General features: G+C 37.9%; 1 protein-coding gene across 2 annotated transcripts in view; it reads left to right on the top strand.

Moving 5' to 3' along the window:
- CPPED1 (calcineurin like phosphoesterase domain containing 1) overlaps positions 1-11929 on the top strand; it is a 55464-nt gene extending 43535 nt beyond the window's left edge. For both annotated transcript variants that reach the window (XM_085592379.1, XM_021539835.3), the window contains one exon: positions 10636-11929. In XM_085592379.1, coding sequence (XP_085448505.1) covers positions 10636-10868 — 233 coding nt within the window. In that variant the 3' untranslated portion in view covers positions 10869-11929. The remainder of the gene's footprint in view (positions 1-10635) is intronic.
- Positions 11930-19429: the final 7500 nt, after the last annotated feature.

The raw sequence follows: 19429 nt of genomic DNA, 5'->3' as shown, positions 1-19429 counted from the left end.
CTGCTCATTACAAGCAGAGATAAAAGACTAGCTGTAGAGGCTACATCTGGTATGAAATACTGAATTACATTTCTCACATTAGAAGTGTCCTTAACAGTTGGGCTAATTAAAGATAAAATCATGTCCTTATGATAAATATTTATAATTGAAAATCTGGCACTTGTAAATATGTATTACTACTGTGCAATGTTAAACCATACTTGTAAGCTGCATGTGTAAGAAATCCTGCTAGACCATGGTTTTTTTTAATGCATTATAAGAACTGTTGTCCTTGAAAATGTGATTTTGGTCACAGTGAAAACCAGCTCAGTTGAGAACAGAGTTTAGCATTTAAGTAGAGATACCTTTCTGAAGGTGTATTGGTATAACTTCTGCAAGTTAAGCCAAAGTTGTCAAAGCTCTGTCTCTTCTACATGCAGACATTAAGTACAGAAAAAGCCCATGTGCAAGAACTGTGAAAGAGCTGACCTGATGTTCTCATCTGTAAGATCTGCTGGAGTCACTCAACTCTGCTGTGTGAAATGCATATTCATCTTTTAAGGATTTTACAGTGCTGATATAAATAGGTTTCCTCATAGCATTGTAGGGAAAATAAAGAAGTAGTAATGGTCTAGCCAAAAATCTGGTCTGCAAGTCATGTGTCTTTGATAAACATAAGCAGCAAATTAAGTTTTCAAATCAGGCAGTTTATGTAATAGAAGACCTACTTTTTCTTACACATCTCACTCCAGTAGAATTTTCTTAGGACATTAAATATTTTTTTTTCTATGACCTGAAAAGTATGCATATTTTTGGTGAGCTATATACAAGCTTTTAAAGACTTTCTGTCCTTAGAACCATCACTGGCACACTGAGCATTACTTAGATAATAAAATATAGTAATAAATGTTTCTTAATAGCACAAATCAACTAAAGCATTTAAACAAATGTTTAAACATTATTTGGGAGCTCTGTTGAATAAAACCTAAATTAATAGATGGTTTTTCAGCAACACGGTTGAAAAGAGATCTTGTTTCAGAGTTAGATTAAGAATATGTGGCCTATGTAGCTGAGAGATGATGCATCTTAGAGAAAAGAACTAGACCATAGATAGAAATATACAGAAGGAAATTCCCTACAGTCTTCAGCTTCTTTTAATTAAAAAGTTTTAAATTCACCCAAGTGTCTTAAAAGTGATTTTTCAGATGTGGTTAAAAGTACTTAATATGTACATAGGGGCAAAAATATCAACCTATCTTCATTAAATGGTGTATTTCTTCATTATATTTGTGACTTGGAGGTGCTGTAACTTCTAACACCTTTATTCATTAAAAGAGTGTGATGTTCTGTATTCTCCTCTTAGAAATGTTGTGACAGGAAAGCAGTGTTGAAAGAAGAAGAAGCTCTCAGAACATCCACAGATGAGATATATTTGAGCACAGAATTAAAGCATGGAGTGTTGAAAGCTGTTGTTTCTAAAATTTACCAGACAACATATGCTATGTTTCATTATTTTCTTTGTTGTGTAATCATAGTTGACAGGGGAGTAATATTTTCATCTTCCTGCCATTGAGACCTCGATTTTGGCAAAGCCCATATATTGAGTGAGTAATCTCAGTGCTTACGTGTCAGTATTTAAGTTAATTTAAATATTCTCAACTTCAGTGATTTAGATCAACTTCTTTCAAGATTGCAACATGCACTTATGGCCCAGGTAGAGTGACCACATGTGATACATTCCATGTAAGAACAGTTCCCCAGGAATGGTAGTGTAACTCTTGCATGGACATACACAGACATAGATTTTTTAAATTGTTTTTTCAGAAACTCAGAAGCAAATACAAAGTAGATATAATCTGTAAGGATATTAAGTAATATTTGTTCTCAGAAAAAAAAAAAATTATCCACTGGACTAAAGCTTCTTCTTGATCCTTAGAGCACACAGCAATCCAGGACTGTTTGGGGTTTGTGTCATCTCTGTAAGAAAGCATCAGTTTCAAATGGAAAAAAGTAGGCAGGCATTCACAAAAATGAACTTGAAGGACAGTGACCTTCTAGAGACAGGACCTCTAAAGGCTTATTTAGACCAGTGCTCTAATTAGGTGATCTGGAATCACCCTCTGGCTGTGCCTGTTGTTTGTCCTCTGATTATGTAGGAAAAACAAGTGACACTAAAATCCTTTTCTATATAGTTCTATTTAGTATTGTCTTATAGAAAGGAGTCCTCAGTATAAATATACTTTTCAAAATAATATTTCATCTCCTACTTACACAGACCAACTGATCACCAGCCACACCAAACTCCTGATTCTTTAGGGTACAAAGCAAATTTAAGGCAGAGGTTTCCTGCACATTTGCAGGATGTTTGCAAACAAGAGTGCATGGGATATTTTTAATGAGATTCTTATAGAGCTGTGCAATGTAAATTCTGATTACTCAGTTCTCTTTTATTCATACAGCTCTTCTGAGGAGGAAGGACAAGAGAGGGCTTCAAAAGGGCTACACAAGATAATTCTATATGCTACTGAGGGCTGACCAAAGAGCTTATGAAAGGGAGGATATTGATCCCCAATACTTACCAGTGGGACTGTTTCCTTCTATTGGTGCTTTATTGGGAAATTATTGGGTTTTGGTTTTTTTTTTATAACAGAGTCTGAGAGCTGCCTGAGCACTGAGCAGTTAACAGTGCTGTTGACTGATGCTTTCACATCTTTGTTTGCTGCTGTAACACCTGCTTGGCAGATGAAGCAATGGGAGCACTCTGAAATTGCAATGAGATGAAATCAATTCTATTCCACTGAAGAGATTTTGTTTTCAATGACTGCTAAATATTATTATTCCTTGTGTAGCACTGGAGTCTTGAAAAGATGAGATACACCTCATGCCCAGGGGAAAAAAAAAGGTGCAGCAAAAAATGCCCATGGTTAATGTGGCTCTTGTGGGGAAGCTGAAAGAACATCATTTTGGAGTGCAAAATTGTGGCAAGAGCAGGTATTACTCTTGAACCGACCACATTGTTCAGCACTTCAGACAGCAGCTGTACTCTGCAAGTGAAAGGAAGCCAGAAAATCCAGTTTGTGTCTGATACTCCAGGGAAAATGTTCAACATCAATTTATCCTTATGACTTAAATGGTTGTATTTGCCAGAAACACTGCCTTTTACAAAATACCTATGTACTCTTACCTGTGTGGGGGTACATCTCAGAGTAGCATCTCCCTGTGCCTGGATACTTACTTGGTTCTCCTCTCTTTGAAAACTAGGACAGGGTGCAAGAGTGTTGATAGCATTCAGATCCTCCAATACAATTTAATGCCTTTACAGAACTGCTTCTCCACCTTTTTGCTCCCACGAGCTCTACTCGTGTTCCTCCCTATCTCCTGCACTTTTGGGGACAAATGTATCCAGGATCAGCTTTCCCTAGTCTGTCCTCTTTCTTCAGTCCTTGACTGAAAAACAGATTTGTGTGATGACCCAGGGATTTTTGGATAAACATAACTCTATATAAAATCTAATTTTATCATTAAACTTGAAGAGGTAACTGAAAAGCAGAGTAGTGCAACCAGAATGAGGATCTCAATAGCCCAGTCTCCTACTGCTCCTTCTCCCCAGACTCTTGTGAAGGGCACAGGACAGAAAAGTGTATAATGGTATTTTTTTCCAGGCCTCTTCCCACCTCCAAGATCTTTTTCTTTCAAGGACTTACTGTGTTATATTAATGTTACCAACATAATGCTATTTAGTAATTCCTCTCTAGATTTGTTCCGTTGATTTGTGAAAACTGCCAGCTTTCACAATAGTCTGCAGGAGGGAATTTCATGTTTCACAGCATTCTGAAGAACTGTCTCCTTTTGTTTGCTTTGAACTTCACCTGCAGTCTGGGTCCAGAGCCACCAACCTGTACATGAAATGCAGGGAACACTGATTCATGTCTGCAGTTACTGTAAAAAATAGTTCATTAATCAGCACTTAAAAGGTGACAATCTGAACCATGTGATAAATTTCATAGTTCAGTCAGAACTACTTTTTTTTCCCCAAATTCTCTACAGAGAGCATGGGAAGAGAGGCAAAGTCTGTACTGTACCCATTACATATTTATTATGTCATTCATATTGCACTAATTTAGCCTTCTCCTTCTTTTACAGTCTCATTTGCTTTTGCTGAGAAAAGCATTTATTTAATTGAAGGCTCAGTCTAAATAAAGCATGCTACTGATTGCCTATGCTGATTATTCCAGGCATTCTCCTCCTAATTTGGAAAATCTGCTTGCTTTTCTTTGGTTTATTTTTATGTTGGTGATTTTTTTTTCCTATATTTTTACTCTGTCCATAGTGCTGGGATGAGCAGTTTGATTTCCAGCTGAGGTGAGGTCAGTCACATTTTGGACACAGCAAACCTGCCTCAAAAATGGGGCTTGTACCTTTGGAAGCAGAGTTGGAAAACAGCTGCTTCTGAATTCAGGGGGTTTTGGAATCAAGCCATAGAAGTGAGTGTAATTACAGAAATTGGAGTCAGACACCCCTGGAATTTAAACTAGTTAAAATCTGAATTACAACCCAATATTATCTGATTATGTGAGAAAAACTGTTTTCCAGGTACATGTTTCCTTGGGATTTTCAAGGTAAACCTGGGTGCATTGTTCCCCATCCTTTGTCACTGCAACTCAGTTTCCCTAGAGACTGAGGCTCAGTCTGTATTTCTTGATTTGAACTAGAAAACAGTAAATTTTTCAAGTTAAAAAAAGAGGTGTTACCTGTTTCACAAAATCTACTGTTGCATGGTTACAGAATACACCTGTTTGTTTAATAAAGCAAAGAGATTATTTGGCTAGCATTCCTTGTTTAAAATTGAGACACTAACATGATTTAACTCTTCTTGAAATAGAAAGGCTGGTCACAACACTGACTAGAAAAGATATGGCTATTTGTTGGGCCACATGGAGAAGGAAGGCCAGAGTCCCTTTTCTTTCTTGCCCAGATGGAGTTGAAAACATGCCCAGTCTTCCATGTCCTTATATTTTTCTAAGCTACAGAAGACAGCAGTAGAGTCCCAAGTTAAGGGAACTTGGGAGTCTGGGTATTACAGGACTGCAGCTGCACAATGAGCTGCCACAGGGATGTTATTGCTCAGGGGAATTGTCCATGAGGCACAGCTAAATGCCTTTGTTCTCTCACAGTGCAATTGCATCAAAATCATGCTGACCCTTTTCCCTGGTGCCACAGAAGGGTTCTTCTGAGTGATAAATGATAATTTGTAGAAGGAGTATGCTGCACTTTCAAAATTCTGTAAAAGAATCTCAGCTTCTCCTGCTGCTAACAGACAAACTGCCTCCTGCACAATACTCAGTTGTAGTTTCTTTTAGTGTAATGAAGTATTTTCTCACCTGGTTCTTGTCAGGAATAAAACCAACGGTGTGCAAACAACACTGGGATAGCTAAAGTTTTCTTCTTGTTTTCTTCAGTATCTCGAGGGTTCAAAAAGGTGGTGACTATTTCAGTTAGGATTTGGTTTCTTTCAGCACATCCCTTTGCTTTGGGTTGCTTGGGAGCTCAAAGTGCTGTAAGATGGCCACAGTTACAGAGAATAATCTCTATAAAATCAGAGCTGCTGCAGCCCGTGAGGATGTGATGGTTGTACACAGGCAGCTGCTTCTGAGCCTGCTTGAATCCCTTGGAGGCTCCTGATCTTTTTCTGCAGAGCAGACCTCAGACACTTGTGTAGACACCTTTCCCTGTTAGGCCAGCGAGGCAGTGGAACAGTACCTGTTTCAACCTCTCTGTAAGAAAAGCACCTTTTAATACATTGTGCTGGTGTGAGTCACAAGGCCTCAAGAGAGAACCAACAGAAAAAGTGAAGATGGGAAATGCTGGTAAAAATTGTCCAACTTCCCAAAGCTGATAAAATGAGGAAAATGCAAATCAGCAAGAGCTTGGTGAAACTCTCCTGTTTGTTTGGAGAGCTGGCTTTAGAAAGCAAACACAGAAAATGAAAGAGAGGGAAGTCTTCAGAGGTGCTTTTGAATTTCCTTTTGAAAAATGTCTGCAGTAGAAACCATTAATCAAGTGTTCATAATGTGGTTTTGACTTGGAAAAAGGTATCCAAATTAAAATATGAACTTAGTTTGAAATTTTATTAAGATAGAGTTGGCTGTAAAGATTCTGCCTATGGAACAGGTAGGATCAAAGGCAGCATGCTAAACTGCATGACTGGTAATTTCCCTCCCCAGCACTCCCCTCTTGCCTTGCCACAGCCACTGTGTGGCCTTACAGCCCCAAGGGCCATAATGCAGTCTGTGAATTGGCAAAAAAACAAAGTGTTTACATGCTTGTTTCATGGGTGAGCTGATGGAAAGTCTAAGGCTTATCAACAAATTTAAATATTATATCTCATCACATGACTTTTTAACAATCCTTGTTTGGGTTTGTTGTTACATCATGAATTAGCTTTGCTAAGTAGGCTGCTCTGGGCTCAAAAAAACTTGTACCAAAATAGGTATTTCATTCTTTAGTAGGGATGCATTACTCTGAAGGGAAAAAGAGTTATCAGGTTTTTGGAAAAGGAAAATCTTTTTGTCTTTCAGACTTAGCTTTTTAGATCAGAACTGAAAAATATATTTTGTGCTTGATCAGAAAGTGATGGTAAATTGTGTGGCAGGAGAACAGCTTTGATTTACTAAAATCAGAAGCACTTCCTGTATCTAAACATTTTTTACTAAGACACTGCCTTTTTTTCTATCTTGACTGATTCATAAAAGTCATGTCTGGTAGCAGGCATGAAGCTCAGTGGGTTTAGGTGTTTTCTTGACCAAAGTAAAGCTCAGACAGAATAGGACCTGGTACCCAGCACTGGGTGGAGCCTGCCCTGTATCTGTCTTCCAGTCCTGTCCTGATCAAAAATTGATTTGGCAATTCAGACACTTTTTCCTTAGCAGATACTCTGTAATCTGTGTTGTGTTGTTTTGCAGTCTGACATCAGATTATGATGCTGATCACAGAGACAGGATGTGTGGATTGTTTTGCTTTTTTTTAGTGTAACTGTCTCCACAGTTTTTTACTTTATTCTGATTTTAATCCATTTTTTTGTTAATGAGTAATCCATTTGGTATGAATAGTGTCTTGTAGTAATGGATCCAGCTATTTTTAGTAAATGGATACTGTAAAATCTCCAGTCACATTTAAATTCAAATAACTGTGTATTTATCTCATAAAAATTGAAATAATGAATGCTTGTGAAGGTGCTGTTCTTTGGACATTTATTTACACAGGAGTTTTTTTGTATTTCCTACAGCTTTTATATAAATGCTTCTTCAAGCTGGTGCTTAAGAACCTAGGGATAAAAAACAAAGCAGTGCTCTACCTTTATTTTTCTGTTGTAGTGGGAAGGGACTGTATGTTTTAGTGTATAGCTGGATGCATTTAACTGAGTGTGAGATACATCAAAGTCAACTGTAAAAACAAGGTCTGCCAGGACACTGTTCTTTATTCACAGAGATGGGGGAGAGTTGGGGGGAAAGGGTTGGGGTGTCTGTTGCTAGCAACTTGACATTATTACTTCAGAAAAACATCTGAAATTAATAAATTAAATTTGAGTGCAAACATATCTAAGATTCGTTTTATGCTAAAGATCAAAAGCAAGAGCAAAGTAAATTGCCTGCTTGTCATCTTGCTATTATTGCAGGAACTGGTTCAGCTTTCCTCCTTGTGCTGGCTCACAGGGTGGGTGCAGCACAGCTGAGTGAACAGAACAGTGTTCCTGCAGAAAAACCCCATCAGTGAACCTCCATCAATACCCAGCAGTGCCCTGTTTGTGTCCTTGTTCAAGGTGTAACATCCTGTAACCCAGCAATAACAGGAGTTAATACTAGCACTAAAGGGTATCTGAAAATTGAAGTCTGGGCAAAATTTTTTACTGATGTGTGTCTCTCTCTAGGACGGGTTTCTCAAAATCTTTCCTTTAATTATGAGACAAGTGGAACCTTTTTTCTTTAGCATAACTACAGTTCCTTAATAACTTTGGTATCCTCTGTCCTTCTAATTACATTTAGTCAGGGTTTGGTTTACATATAAAATGACACAAAGTTTTGGCTTCTTTTCCTGTTTTAAATCAAAATGTCAAATTCTCTGGATGGTGGGAAGATGCTACTTTAGGACACAGATTCTTCCATTTAAAAAGAGGGAACTTAATTCCCTTCCAAAGTGCCTATTTCTTTTACTAAAAGTGTGTCATATGGGTTTATGATTCTTACTTGTTCTTAATTTTTTCAAAGACTAAAGTAGTTCTGCTTACCCACAGAAAAAGTGGAAAATTACAGAAAAGGCCTTGTTACCTTGTTACAGTAGCAGCATCACTGACCTTTGTATTCCACCACTGACTTTTGAAGGACTCTGACTGGGTTTCTCCCAAGATGTAAAAACACTTCACCAGTTTTACTGGGTTGCTGCAGCTGAGTCAAAGCAAGCTCCCAAAGTTGTCCTGCAGTTTTACTCACAAATGTACCTGGTGCAGCAGCCAGAGTGGTTCCACTGCAGGATAATCAGTCCTGATGCTCTGAAACAGGGGAGCAGACAAGTTGGAGCTGACAAGGCCATTGTACCATTGCTCAGTGACAAGGTGGCTTCATTCTCTGTTTTCCACCTTTTCCACCTTCATATTTCATTTGAAATATGAAAGCCCATGTAGCTCTTACCAGACACACAGCAGAATAATTTATATTTTGCTTTCCAAGCTGCTTAATTTTTAACTACACTTTGAGCCAAGTTTATATATTTTATATCAGTCTTCAGATCACTCACTCCTACAAAAGCAAAGGATTGATGTTAGCCAGCTGTCTTAAGATGGGTTCACCTACTTCCCTTTTCATTTTATCTCTGTGAAAGAGGTCTAAATCTACTGCAGGAGAAAATGCAGAAGGTTTTTTCTGGCTAGAGAAATAATGGTTTCCATGTGAAGTTGTAGCATGTTCCTCATTACAGCTCTCTGGCTTTAAATTGCCTCTGCTATTTTCCAGGATTTCTGCTATCTGAAGGCAAAATCAGTTGTTGCTAGCTTTTTATTTTTTAAATGTCATTTAAGGTTGTAATGTCTCACAAATTCCCCTCTCTGGCCTGACAACAAAATTTCCGGTATTTTTAGTCATCTGATCCAGTTATTTCACTGTTTCACAATAGTATAATGTAGCATTAGATACAGCTTCAAGAAGCTTTAAGAGTCTAAGGACATTAGACCAAGCATACCAAAACACAATCCCAAATCCTGTTTGTAAAATTAGCTATTTATACTAACTCCACATTTCCATCAAAATAAAACATACACTACCTTAATTTAGCAAGAAAACTGATGATTTTTTTTTTTACCAAACTGAGTGCTGTTCAGTGTGGTGCTCAGCTGCACCTATGGGCAGAGCCTGGAAAGGCTCAGTGGCAAAGGAGGGTGGAATAAGCTGTGAATGATTAGCTTTGGCTAGGGCAGAATGTTCTCTCTCAGGGAGGAAGCTGCGTTCTCAACTCTCTTGTGAGGGGTTTGCAAACTTTGACAGGAAAGAAGTACTTAGCAACAAGATGACTTTCTTTTTTACTCAGACTCAAGGAGATATCACTTTGTAGTAATAAAAGCATTGTGTTAAAATGTATCAAATATGGAGAGTGGAAGATTATTTGGCAGCTTGAATCTGACTTGTAAAGACAATGAAAAAGGCCATTCAGAGTAACAAGTATAGCTTCTACCTATTTGTTTATGTTTGCAAGACAGCAGAAAAAAAAGGTAGGAATTACTGGTTTGGAGGTGAAGATGACACAATTCATTTCATTTCAAATAGTTTCAAAATTTCTGTAAAAACTCCATACTTTTTACTCCAGTAAAGTCCAAAATATAAGTAATCTGTTTTTTCTTAAAAAAAAAAAAAAAGGAAACAGAACAGCCTTAAGTCATTAAAAATAGAGAAGGAATCAGACTCAACCTGCCTTGTTTGTCCCCATACATGATAAATGTTAATTCATGTCATTCCAAGCCTGACTCTCACAGGTGTCAACCTTTCCTTTCCTACCTGCTCCTCTTTCTTCCCTGCCTTAAAACTTCTGCTTTATTAGATTTCTTTGATGTACCTGGCTCTGTTCCATCTGTGATACCCTCAATGTCTTGTGAAATGACTACTACCTACCTTCTCATGTATGTTTTTTGTTTGTCTTCCCCTTTTTTTTTTAAGGTCACTGGCCTTGGGCGTACAGGTTTGAGCTCTCCTTAGGAATTTTTCTTCCTGCTAATTGACAAATACAGCTCCTCTCTCTTCACCTTTCAGCCTGTGTTTCAGTCCCATCATTCTCTAGGCAGGTGTCTCATTTTAATCAGCTGCTTCTGGACTGTCCCTTCTTTCTAGGCAAAGGAGACAACAAACACACCTTGCAGTGGGCATAAAGAACTCAGAGCCTAGTAACCCTAAACACAGCTGGTGGAGCACAATAAAGTTTGATTAATTATTTATTACTATTGGAAATATTTACTACTGTTTACTAATTGCTTGTTTAAAATGCAAGTTTGGATAAATGTTTTAGTTTTAACTTTATGTTTAATGAGCCATTAAAGAAGGAAGGTAAATCTGACTGACACTTGAAAGGTGCTAACTAAATACATACTCTGGTTTTTATTTGTTTTTTTTTTAACAGGCATTAGAGCTGTATTTTCTGGGCATTACCACAGAAATGCTGGAGGGTCCTACAAAGGCCTGGAAATGGTGGTGTCATCTGCTATAGGATGTCAGCTGGGACAGGACACACACGGGCTCCGAGTGGTGGTTGTGACAGAGGAGAAGGTGGTGCACAGATACTACAGCTTAACTGAACTGGGCAGCCATGGCATAGAGAAGGAGCTGCTGGATATGCTTGCTAAGCAGAAGTAGGCTGTGTCAAAAGATATTTTTCTATGTTAGATAAATGTAAACAGTTTCCTAAAGTTTCCCCAAGCAGATCTACAGATTTCTGACTGCAGTGTCCCAGAACAGGTCTCAGTTTGTTGTCGTCCTAAATAACAAGGAAGCTGTTGACATGTTTTTCTTTTTGAAAATGAGGCCTGTGAGGAATATGGGAGAAGAGCAGAGCTAATGAAGTAATGTGTGATTGAAAAGTACAGTTCTGAGAATTTTCACTTTGCTCCTAGGTAATACTTCCTTATTACAGAGAAACTGGTGTCTGTATAACCCTTTAATTTGAGAGGGTATTTAAAAATTAATAAATTTAGTAATTTCTGTTACCTCCTGGACAATATGAATGGGGCACAATTTTACAGAAGAAAATCTCAAAAAATGTGAAATCAGCAGACTACTGCTGAATTTTAGCAACTTTTGGATCATATCCTGTTACCTTGGTGTCATATTTTCTCCCATTTCCCACACTTTATTTTCTTAGCTCTTCAGAGCCAGGAGCAATAGGAGAGCAGACACATTCTGGTTTGCAGTCATAGCTTGGGTTTCTGTTATATCTGTTATAAAGTTTTATATAATGTTATATAGTTTTATAGTTTCCATTATATAGTTTTATATAATGAAAAGTCTGTAAATGAGGCTGATATAAATGTCACTGACAGAAACTAGAGGTGAAACAGCTATTTCCATTTTGAAATTTCACTACAATTCAGCTAGCATATATCCTGGCTCTAGCTATGGAAGTTGGAATAATTGCATGGGGAGAATATTCTGTACAGAATATTGTAATCAGAAGTCACTTTGTTGATTCTTAGACAAATGGAGAACTTTGATTTCCAAAAGCAATGTAAAGTGCTTTCCTGTAAGGCAATACTACAGAATACTACAGAATACTGGAAACCCTAAAAAGTATGCTTTCTTCACTGCAATAAGTCTTTAAAAACAAGTTTATAAAATAATTTACATGCTGCAATTCACCTCTTTTTTTAGCAAGTGTATCTAATTTGTTGCAAATAAAGACTCCATGTAATTAACTCATAGCTGTTGGGGTTTTTGAGTATTTAGTTGAACACATCACAATGCATGCCGTGGGTTATCTGGAATTGGAGCTGGTGCAGCTTTGGCACTTGAAGAGGGAGGAACACAGTGAACATCATTAATGCATTCTGTCATGTTTTATGTATGTGCTCACATACAGCAGTGTTCCCTAGAGGGTATTACAGGTATTTAAATATGGTGAAAGGTATGAAAGGCTGGGCTGAAAAGTCAGTTTAATTACATTTTAGTCACAGCAGTTTATCAAGGAGTCTCCTTCAAGCCTGATTTATGGAACTGCTGAGACTATAAAATCACCTTTGTAGCATTGCCTTGCAGCATGTGGCTGTACCTGCAGCTGGACAGGGCCACCTGGCCCTGCACCCCATGGCAGCAGCTCGAGCAGAGGTAATGTTGGATTCAGAGAGAAAGGAAGTGATTTTGCTTTTATTCTCCAGCTGCTTTTGCTTAGCTGAATGTTTTCACAGTCTCATTTTCAGTAGAATGTGGAAAATGAGAAAACATTTTATATAGCCATATAATACAATCATGGAAAGGATATTTAACCATAGTTTGTGGCTGGACATTCCTGTATGTAGTAAAAAGTTACAGAAATAAGCTGGGAATGTGGGTTTTTTATCAGCATGAAGGACAAATTGTGTTTCCTCACTTTCCTTAGTGTAATTAGATAGTTAAGAATTAATACTGATGCTTGAAGTAATTTGAAATGGCAGAGGTCCTTGTTGTCACTGTGCCTCATCTTGTTTATGTCAAGAAAATAAAATATGGTAAATTATGAAACAATTCACCCATGGAAACCCTAATTATAATTTAAAACAACATCTTTTGATGCTGAGAAACTTTTTTTTGTACCTCCAGCAGGGTTGGTAATTGTAACTCTCTGTCAGTGTCAGCATATGACAGCCTTTAAAGCAAGATGTCACTAACAGTTCAAAGTGCTGATGAAACAAGAGAGCAAGGAATCCCTGTTGCCATGGGCTCAAGAGGCTGGACAGAGATTAAAAAACATCAAGTGACCACAGTTCATTTTGGTTTCTCTTAGGCTGCTAAAAGGATGAGATAAACTTCAATGACTTATTAAATGAGAAAAAATCACATTAGAACAGCAGAGAAACCTGTGAAGGTAACCAAATACTATTATAATTGAGTACAGTCTGAGCGGGAGACCTATGAACATGAGGCAAATGACTGAAAACAAAGTTTTGAGAGAAATTCTGGTTTGCCAACTATTCTGAACCTTTCCAAAAAGTCATTAAGACGTGAGTACACTCTGTTTGCCTACTGCTTGCCTTCAGTGCATTTGGGTCCAGCATCTCATCTTGCAGGTTTTAATAGAGGTAATATTTTTTGTAGAGCTACATTATTCAGCTCCTGGAGATTAGAGACAGAAATTAACACCTCATGTCTCATTAAAAATCACATTTTACACTGGCAGAAGTAAAGTCTCCCCTGCCACCCCTATTTGCAGACAGCCTATGCCATGGTCACTGCTTGATGATTCCTTTCTTACCTCAACCCAGCAACTTGGTTCCTAGTGTCTGGTTTTCCCAGACATTATGCTCAGCTGGTTTTATTCTGCTGTGAGACAAATAATTGAAGACACCTAACGCAAGCAAATGGAACAGCAGCAGTAAAACCTAAACATTTCACTGCTCCCCATGTGTGTCATGGCACAAGTGTGTGTGTCACTGCAGGCTCACACTCGTAGTGACACTGCTTAATGCTGGGGAGAAGCTGCTTCTCTTCATGCCCTCCCTGAGCCTTTCTGTGCAGGCTCCAGCTGAACACAGCAATCTCCTTTAGAGCAGGGCAGCCTTCACACACCCAGCAGTTCCCAGTGTGCCTGCCAAGCAAACCCTGACATTACCTGGCATCTCAGGATTCCCAGTTACCAGGGAGAAGAGATGATTTGCATCAGAAAATTGTAAAGAGGGAATTTCCACTTCATTAATATTCTTCATTCACCAGGAATGTCTCTGCTGACACATCCCTGGCACATATGGAAGTGCAAAGCCAGGTGGTTTAGGCTGCAGGCACTGTGCTTGTGGACATCTCATTGGAAAATAATCTCTAAATAAAGTGCAAAAACAAAACATATAATAGAGAAAAAGCATTAGCCCAGCCTATTAAATTAGCTTCCAGCCTAAATGAAATACAACTGTGCAGCAGCAGATACAGAAGGGGAATCCCCAGAAAACCCCCAACACTCACAGAACTAATGCAACACAGACAAATCAGAAGCTTTTCAAGCAATACAGAAAACACACCCAGCACTTCAGGAAAAGAAATTTAAAAATAAGAAACTCCAAAAGCAAAACCACAACCCACAACTTAGGAAGCCATTACTTTTTTTTTAATTGACATTTTCATTTGTTTCCCTAGAAGTAATTTTCTCCATTAGCACTTTGTCAAATGCAGATAGTTTCGTATATTTCTACTAATAAACACCGTTTTTTTTTTTTCTCTAGGAGACCCATTAAAATGTCATCCTATTTAAATTTATAATGTTGTTATGTCACTTTTGAGCAGCCAGAAATTGAAACATCCATCTTCTAAATATATCCTTATTTTTCTGAAATATTGTTTAGAAAGGTCTAGCATTGTTAAAAACCACAATTTGGCCTTTTAAATTAACTGGCAATGGCATTATCTGTATTCAAATCTTTCTCACCTTCCATATAAAAAAGACACAGCAATACAGAAAGGTAGCTCATACAGCTCTAACAAACCAAGACCTACAGCCCTACACAGGGCAACCTGCCTATCCAGGGATTTCCTGAATCGTGTCACCAGCACTCCCGGTAGGACACCAGTGACTGTATTTGGATACATGTGAGACAAAGATAAAATTACTGCAGCAGAATGTGGTTCTTACCCTGCAAGTACTGAAGCTGAGGCTGCTCAAAGAACACAGTGCAAAGACAATGAATTTTCTGTCACTTTTTTACAAAGCCTGAGCTGAAATAAGTCTCACCCTTTTATTAATTCTTTCTTCCTCTGTTTTAGCCAATGAGAAGGTAAGGTCACCTTACTTTGCTTCAGCTGTGTAGAAGCTGCTTTCCCACTCTGGCCAACCAGACTGTAGCTGGAGACAGGTAACTGCAGCAGGGCATTCATCCTGTCCTGCAAATGATGCAGAAGCCAGAGGGAATGAAGAGGCCCCTACTGTGCTGATCTGTGGGATTCATTTGCCAGAATTCCTTAAGTAACTCAGCACAATTAGCCTGGGGCAGAAGAGGTCAGGGCCTGCGCTGTCACCCCATGAAATCAGAAGATGAAGACATGGGTGAGAAATGTAACAGAAGTGGGAAACAACCCATCAAGAGCTACTGGCTCCCCTCCTTGACTGAAGCTGGCACCATCCTCTGCTGACACTCGAGGACAAGGGGACACTCCTGCAGATTGTGTACTCCTCTGCCTGTGCTGGATACTCACTGCAATTCAACATCAATACATTTCCACTGTTGTCGAAAACATAAATACCAACTGTATATAATATTGTTAATATACATGTATGTGTCCCATAGAGGAAGGTTCCCCAGCTGCCCTGGTGGTCACTGTATCCACACCAGGCAGAGGATCCTTCAGAGATCCCATGGTTCCTTTTTCAGTGTGCACAAATTCCAGTAAAAAGGCCTGCCTGATTCACAGCGTTCCTGCTCTGGCTCACCAGGTAACAGCTTTTACAACCTTTTACAAAGCTCCTCCCTATTTAATTGTTGGAGCAATTGGAGATAAAACTGGAGAGAAGTGATGTAGCACATGAGCTTTATAGAACAGTATTGTCACCTCCACCCTCAGTCCTTGGGGATATTTAGAAAGATATTTGGCATATTCAGATGTATGATGACTGTAAAATGGTGTAATATTAATAATTCAAACTTAATTCACTTCACCACAGTCCCATACAAAAAGTGAAGTGTTTATTACCAAAAGTAAACTCCAGCAATAACTGGGATTGCTGTACTCATTCAGTGCATTTCAGCATATTTTGTTGAGACTGCAGATTTCTGCATTGTTCTTTAGGTGTTCTACAATACAACGCTATCAAAACCAGGATGAAAGAAGAGGATCAATCATTCATGAAAAACACTGGTTATCAGTACACCACCTCAATGCAGTAAGGATTACAGTTTCAGTCATTTTTCCAAGAAAGCAAGGTAAAAGACAGAAATGTAAGGGAAATACCAGAGCATTCTGTCTGTTCACTGTGACCCAATTTGGCAGCTGACACAGACCAATTATTGTTCAGAGAATAGCATTCCTTTTACTGTGCAGCAACTTAACCAAGACAATAAATTAATGAATATTTAAAAATCATTTTATTTAAAAACATAGATGCTGCCAATCTTCCCTATCAAAGGACTTTTCATATTCTCTTTATTCAGTACACAGCCATGACAGGATAACTGTAAAAAAATATTTTGTAAAGTCTATATCTGAGCTTTGTTTTCCATAGCATTTTGTTTGCAGTGGATACAAGAGGAGGTAATATTTTATATATGGGTCATTCAAAATTAATTCTCCATTTTATGGCCTGCACTTTTTATATGAATTAGTTTGTAGTAAAATCAGAGTTGAAGAAAAATAATAGTTGGACAAAAATAGCGAAACATAGATACATATCAAGGAGTGAGTCTAAACAATCCAAAGAGTAACAGAACTATGTTAAAATTCACTTTGCAATAAGCTTTTTACAAAAAGAACTTGAACAAATGTATTTGTTTCACTGTTTTTTCTTATCTGTACACTAGGCCATGTAAAATTTTCCTATTTTTCTTCTAAAACAGCAGCTCACATATTATTTCTAAGCCCTCTATTATCAATGCAGCTATCTAACAACTCTCCTTACCCTAAGAAACAATGCAATCCTCCTCTATTTCTCATTAAAGATGCATTGTAACACTAATCAGCTAAAGGTATTTTACTTGAAGCTGCTGAAGTTTATTTTTAAGTCTTCAACATGTTAATTGCTTTGCTTTGCCCTTGGGTTCCCAGAAATTAAATACAAACACGAAATTTCCTGTAGAAGTAAAATAAAACCCATGAAATTTCTGTACTCTTACACAACACTATAGCAGTGAAAATTCAACCATGTACATTTATTGCTTACTATTTCTACTTGATTCCCTCTTCCTTACTCCCCCCCCCACCTTTTCATAAAAGTAGCAAAGTAAATAATTGTTCACCTTGTTGACTTTAATGATTAGTTGCAACTGCTGAACTTCAGAACATTTCCTACTTCCAAGTGTGCTTCTGCTTCCACCTGTGCTCCTGTACTGCACACCCTGGGGAGAAAATCCAGTTGCACAGATCACAGGGGCCAGAGAGGTGCCTGCCCTCGTTAGGGCAGTCTGGCTAATAAAGGTCTCTGAGCCTTGAACAGAAATCTGCAGAAATGTATAACTGTCATCCAGTTCAGTGCAGAGAAGAGCATTAAGTTACTCAAGGTTCTTTTTATTTCCTTACACATATTCATTAGTAAAAGTCTTGGTGGTGTTTTATGATTTGCAAATGTAGAAAGGGGATTTGTTACAGGATTCAATTATGCAACCTCTCCACTGTATCTGAAGGCAGACTATCCCTGAATGAACCTGCTGCTGTTCCCAAGATTCAGGTAAGGAATGCTGGCACTGCAGGCTCTGGGATCTGTCACCCAGCAGCATTGTTTCAGTGCTTCCCACAATGGTAGGAGGCAGAAGCCACTTAACTTTGGGACAGTGAGAAATCTCTCAGTTACAGCAGGACCTGCTGATTAGCATTCCCAGTTTTAATTAAATCTGGTGTAGCTAGTGCCCTTGGGGATTGAAACATAGTGAAGATATTGTTTTGAAATTAGGACATAGCCTGGCAGAGGCTGAGCAGCAAAACTGTAGTTGGCTGTAAACCAGGCAACATAGTTAAGACACACTTAGAGATCTGTCAGAGGCTCAGACTTCAGCTCTACAATCAAGTCTCCCTTAACCACGGCCACAGGAGTTGACCTCTTGATTTTTAAGTAAAGTTCAAGCCAGTATTGGAATTAGTTGGGTCCTTTAGTATGAGAAACTGCTCAACCCAAGCATTTCTTTGCAGTAAAATTGCCTATTAACATTGGAAAGATTTCCCATTTCTCCGGGGGAGATAATCCTTTCATTACTACTGCTGACTTCTCTTATTCTCCTCTGGCTGTTGTCACTCTCTGTCTCAAAGATGAGCAAAGCCAGAGCTTCAGGCACACATTCAGGACAAGCCTTCATCTCCCAGGTACACTGTAAATTCTTACTGATTTTCCCACTCAGCTCACTTGTGCTTTTTACCACTGGTTTTTCAACTACCACTACAAAAAGTATATTTAATTTTTCCTCCCATGAACTCTGAATGAATGACATCTTAAATAAGGTCTGTTAATGAGACAGAGATCAAACTGATGCTTGATGGCAACACTCTGAATTTTTCAGCATAATATTAAAAAATTATCCAGATCAAAGTTCACTCTCAGTAGTAGCATTAGTACTTCCAACACACCACAGACTAACTGGTGAATATTATGCCTATTACAAAATAATAAATATGAAGGGAATTATTTGGCCAATCTGATCAATTTTGAATGTTAAAGAATTTTAAATTTAATAATTTTAAGATAAATAAATCACTTCTTACCCTGAAAAATATAGAATATAATTAGGACTGTATCCTGAAAGTTCTAGAACTGTCATTAAGCATACAAATCCTTAACATAAGACTTAATTAATAATGTTTATTTCTTACCTTCTGAACTTAGTTTATGTAACATTTGCAATTTTCTTTTGAAGTTGTTTATATACATTAAACAAGTAGAACATTAATTGCTGCAATATACTTACATTGTATAAGGATATAATAGCTCATGTACTTGTTTCTGGGGTATCTCAATACAGCCTTATAGCTTTGTTCTCAGATATTTATCTCTTTTTCTTCTTTATATCAATGCTAAAAATACTCCATTACAAGAAGTTTCTATATTAGTGCAACAAGGAATGTATCTGTAGAAGTAACTCTAAACATTTAAGCAAAATATTTCCAAATGTTATTAATTTTTAAAAATCCAAAATTTTAGGGTTTTTAATTATTATGCTGAATGCATGGATGAATGCAATTACATCTTTATTATTCTGCACTGACCCATCAGCCCATCTGGGGCTGTAGACATGAGCTGTCTTCTCTGCAGCAAAACACTGAAGTAGCCTCATACAAGGCCATAGGAAAGAGTTCATCTAAAGGAATTGTAATGACTTTTTTTCAAAAACATCAGTGTTTTCCAGGTTAGGGGTGAAAAATTGCTTCATTTTGAAATCTCTCAGTTAACAAGAACAGTCAAGCTAAAACAAAAACAGCTTAGAAACTGAATTCTTCAACACAATAAAAGCCTTGCAAATATAGAGCATATCCAACAGTACCATTTATTTCTCAGCTGGGAAACTCACAGTACCTTTTCTTCAACATTTATGCTCATCTTTGACTCA

This window comes from Lonchura striata, chromosome 14, assembly GCF_050655825.1.
Source record: "Lonchura striata isolate lonStrDom1 chromosome 14, ASM5065582v1, whole genome shotgun sequence".
NCBI lineage: Eukaryota > Metazoa > Chordata > Aves > Passeriformes > Estrildidae > Lonchura > Lonchura striata.
The sequence above is the reverse complement of the archived record's forward strand: the minus strand, read 5'-3'. Positions and strand labels throughout refer to the sequence as shown.